This window comes from Rhincodon typus, chromosome 2, assembly GCF_021869965.1.
Source record: "Rhincodon typus isolate 14 chromosome 2, sRhiTyp1.1, whole genome shotgun sequence".
Taxonomy (NCBI): Eukaryota; Metazoa; Chordata; class Chondrichthyes; order Orectolobiformes; family Rhincodontidae; genus Rhincodon; species Rhincodon typus.
Window position 1 is genome coordinate 6620873 of NC_063333.1, and position 3512 is coordinate 6624384.

The 3512-nt window shown below is 42.4% G+C and overlaps 1 protein-coding gene across 1 annotated transcript in view; it reads right to left on the reverse strand.

Annotated features, from left to right (window-relative positions):
* Window positions 1-3512, reverse strand: part of LOC109914860 (E3 ubiquitin-protein ligase TRIM7-like) — a 38456-nt gene that overhangs the window by 11813 nt on the left and 23131 nt on the right. Inside the window, exon 5 of the mRNA XM_020514474.2 lies at window positions 2300-2433. Coding sequence (XP_020370063.1) covers window positions 2300-2433 — 134 coding nt within the window. The remainder of the gene's footprint in view (window positions 1-2299; window positions 2434-3512) is intronic.

The window sequence follows — 3512 nt, forward strand, 5'->3', positions numbered from 1 at the left end:
CAGCTGAGTTTAAAGATTGGAAGATCCAAACCCAATTCCAGAAGATTGAGTAAATCTTCTATTCTTCCATTCTAAACCTGAAGAGTCAGGGTGAGGCTGTTTGGGCACATGCAGTGCCATTTGCAACCTCAGTACTTCCATTCTCATCCTCGTGCATTCAGCAGCAGAAAGGAGACCCCCAGCAAACCCACTGTCACCATCTGGTTCATCGTTGGCTGATTTATATCTGCAGTCACCGAGTTAGTAGTTCTGATTGGAGGCTTGGACCGATACTTATCGTTGATGGAGTCTACTGGGAGCATCTCAGTTATCCCTTCAGTGGTTCTGCCAGACACACATTCTCCCAGACACGCGTGCACTCACTTCCTAGTACGACAGGTTGAACAGTCAGGGTCGAGACAGAGCAGCAGGAGGTGCTGGAAGGCGGAGGGCAAAGAGGAGGATGAGGTGGGGTCTCAGTAGGGAACTCTCCAGTCAAGCTCATAAGGCAGCAAACCTCCTGTTACAGTCTAAGTCAGAGGCAGAGTGTGTTGTTTCATGAGTGAGATGCTGATTAAAATCTGCCTTTTGTGGCTGTTTAACATGCAGTGTCAGAGGATGGCATTGTGGCTTATGATCTCGTGTTTTGGAGGCTCCTTTCAGGTTGCCACAGGCTATTTCTCCAAGATCTCCCGACCTGAAACGTTAACTCTGATTTTTTCTTCACAGATGCTAACAGACCTGCTGACCTTTTCCAGTAACTTCGGTCTTTGTTTCTGATTTATAGTGTCTGCAGTTCTTTCGGTTTTTATTTAGCACTGGAACAAATGATCTAGTTATTATCATGATGCAGTTTGTAAGAATTTACTGCATGCAAATTGTTGTTTCTTACATAACAGCAGCAACTACTCTTCAGAAATGTACATCATTGGCTGAAAAGTACTGAAGTCACAAAAGGTGCTGTATAAATCCAATTCTTCTTTCTTTCTTGTTGAATGCAAAACAGACCGAGTTAACCATGAAGGATAGATGTGTGCATAAAGAAATGTATTTTACAGGAAAGAAATTATGAGAATGCTGGGAACCCAAATCTTGAATGAGGTAATGGTTCTGAAGGAATTAATTCTCATGATACATTAAGTCTCAGCAATCTGATGGCATCATTTGGGTAGAGAGATTTAAGTTATGCATGAAAACACAGATGGAGCAAATATATTGTGCACAGCTCCGGAAAGTCTTTAGTAATTGTGCTGAGCAAGTTAACGTAAAGTGGACCTATTGGTATCATGCAATAAACTACATTGTTATCCAAGACACGTTCATTTTCTGTTTAGACTCACCCAGTGATCTATCCTCTACCCTCAATAATTAAACAGGCCTTAGACTCAGCAGACACAATGGAGAATTGATGGTAGCGATCTATCCACAGCCAAGTACCACATGCTGGTGGCAACGGTATCTGAAAATCTGACACCAAGTCTCCATGTGGGCTTCTCAGGATGAAATAAAGAATCTTCAGACAACTGTAGGTGATATCCATGTTTTCATTTGCTGCCATTTTGCACCTGTGGTTTCCAGCAATGGACAACATGTACTTTTGTCAAGTCAGCGGCAGTTGTTTTTAAGATAACAAGGTATAGAGCTGGATGAACACAGCAGGCCAAGCAGCATCACAGGAGCAGGAAAGCTGACGTTTCAGGCCTAGACCCTTCTTCAGAAAGGTCTAGGCCCGAAACATCAGCCTTCCTGCTCCTCTGATGCTGCTTGGCCTGCTGTGTTCATCCAGCTCTACACCTTGTTATCTCAGATTCTCCCGCATCTGCAGTTCCTACTATCTCCAAATCTGAGTTAGTTTTTTTTTGTGAAACAAAGGTATGGAGTTAGATCACAGGCAGCCATTATCTCATTGAATGGTGGAACAGACTCAAGGAGCTGTTCCTACAACTCATGGCTCTCTTTGAGAAACAATTCCTTCTCATCTCTGATTTAAGTGGGCCATTTATATACAAAGTGAACCCCTTTTTCTTGATTCTCCCCGAAAAGGAAATACCATTTTCTCATTGACCCCTCAGGATCTTGTATGTTTCAATCAAGTCGTCTCTTACTTTTCCAAACTCCAGAGAAACAAGCCCAAACTGTTCGACATTTCCTTATAAGATAACCTCCTCATTCCACGTATTAGTCCAGTAAACCTTCTCTGAACTGCCTCCCTAACAGATTTACATTGTTCCTCAAATTTGGAGAGCAATACTGCACCCAGGGCTTCAGTTGTGATCTTTGTCACTAGCCTGTAGTATTTAGAAAAGCTGCCCACTCTTACTTGTGGTCCCCAGAATGGCTGATTGGTAGGTGAAAGAATTGTTCATCCGCTCCTTGATAAGCTCGGGTGCGTTGTACAAATTCAGGATCAGCTTCGGGATATTTACATCTGATTGATTCTGAGTGTCAGTAACGCTGCAATAAATGAGGAAATAAATTTAATGATTCAGATCAGCAGTCAACTGGTTAATGACATCACATTATCTTCACACTGACGCTAAGTTGCAACCACTTTGAGAGAGCCGCCAAACTAGTCCCATTTCCCAATGTAATCCCACCCCCACGTCCTTTCTTCGCTTAAATATTTATTGTTGTCACTTCTTAAAGTTTTACATCTACTTCAAGCATCCTTCCAGGCAGCGCATTCTTGAATGATATCTCGCTGAGGACTGTTTTACTATTCATTCATGGAATGTGGGCATTGCTGGCTAGGCCAGTATTTATTGCCCATCCCTCATTGCCGAGAGGGTAGTTAAGAGTCGGTCTGGAGTCACATGTAGGCCAGACCAGGGAAAGATGGCAGATATCCTTCTCTAAAGGATATTCGTGGACCTGATGAGTGTCTTAAGACAATCGACAGCGTTTATATGGTTGCTGGGCTAGCTGTTTTTTAAATTCCAGATTTTTATTAAATTCAAATTTCGCCATCGGCCATGGTGGGATTTGAGCCCACAAAAAAACCCTGGGCTTCTGGTTTAATAGTCCAGTGACTATTACTACATCATGGCCTTCCCTTCTTTAGTTGAAGAGATTGTTGGGAATGACACATGTATATAGGCTCTGAGACTCACATCTCTATATAGGATCTGTGACTGACTATGTAGAATTTGGGACTGATGTATGTACATATGATTTGAGACAGTCACTTTTATATAGGATCTGATATTGACTTGGATCTAGGACTGTCACTTGTTTAATGGATCTGAGACTGACACCTATATATTGGATCTGGGATTGATATTGTATATTGGATCAGGGAGGACTGACCCCAATATATTGGGTGTGGGATTGACATTGCATATCGGATCAGGTACTGACACTGCATATTGGATCTGGACTGACATCTGTACATATGATTTGGGACTGTCATCTTATGTAGGATCTGATACTGACACATATACATTGGATCTGAACTGACATCTCTAAAATGGATCTGGGACTGTTGTGTGTATATTGGATCAGGGACCGACACTGTATATTGGATCAGGGACCGA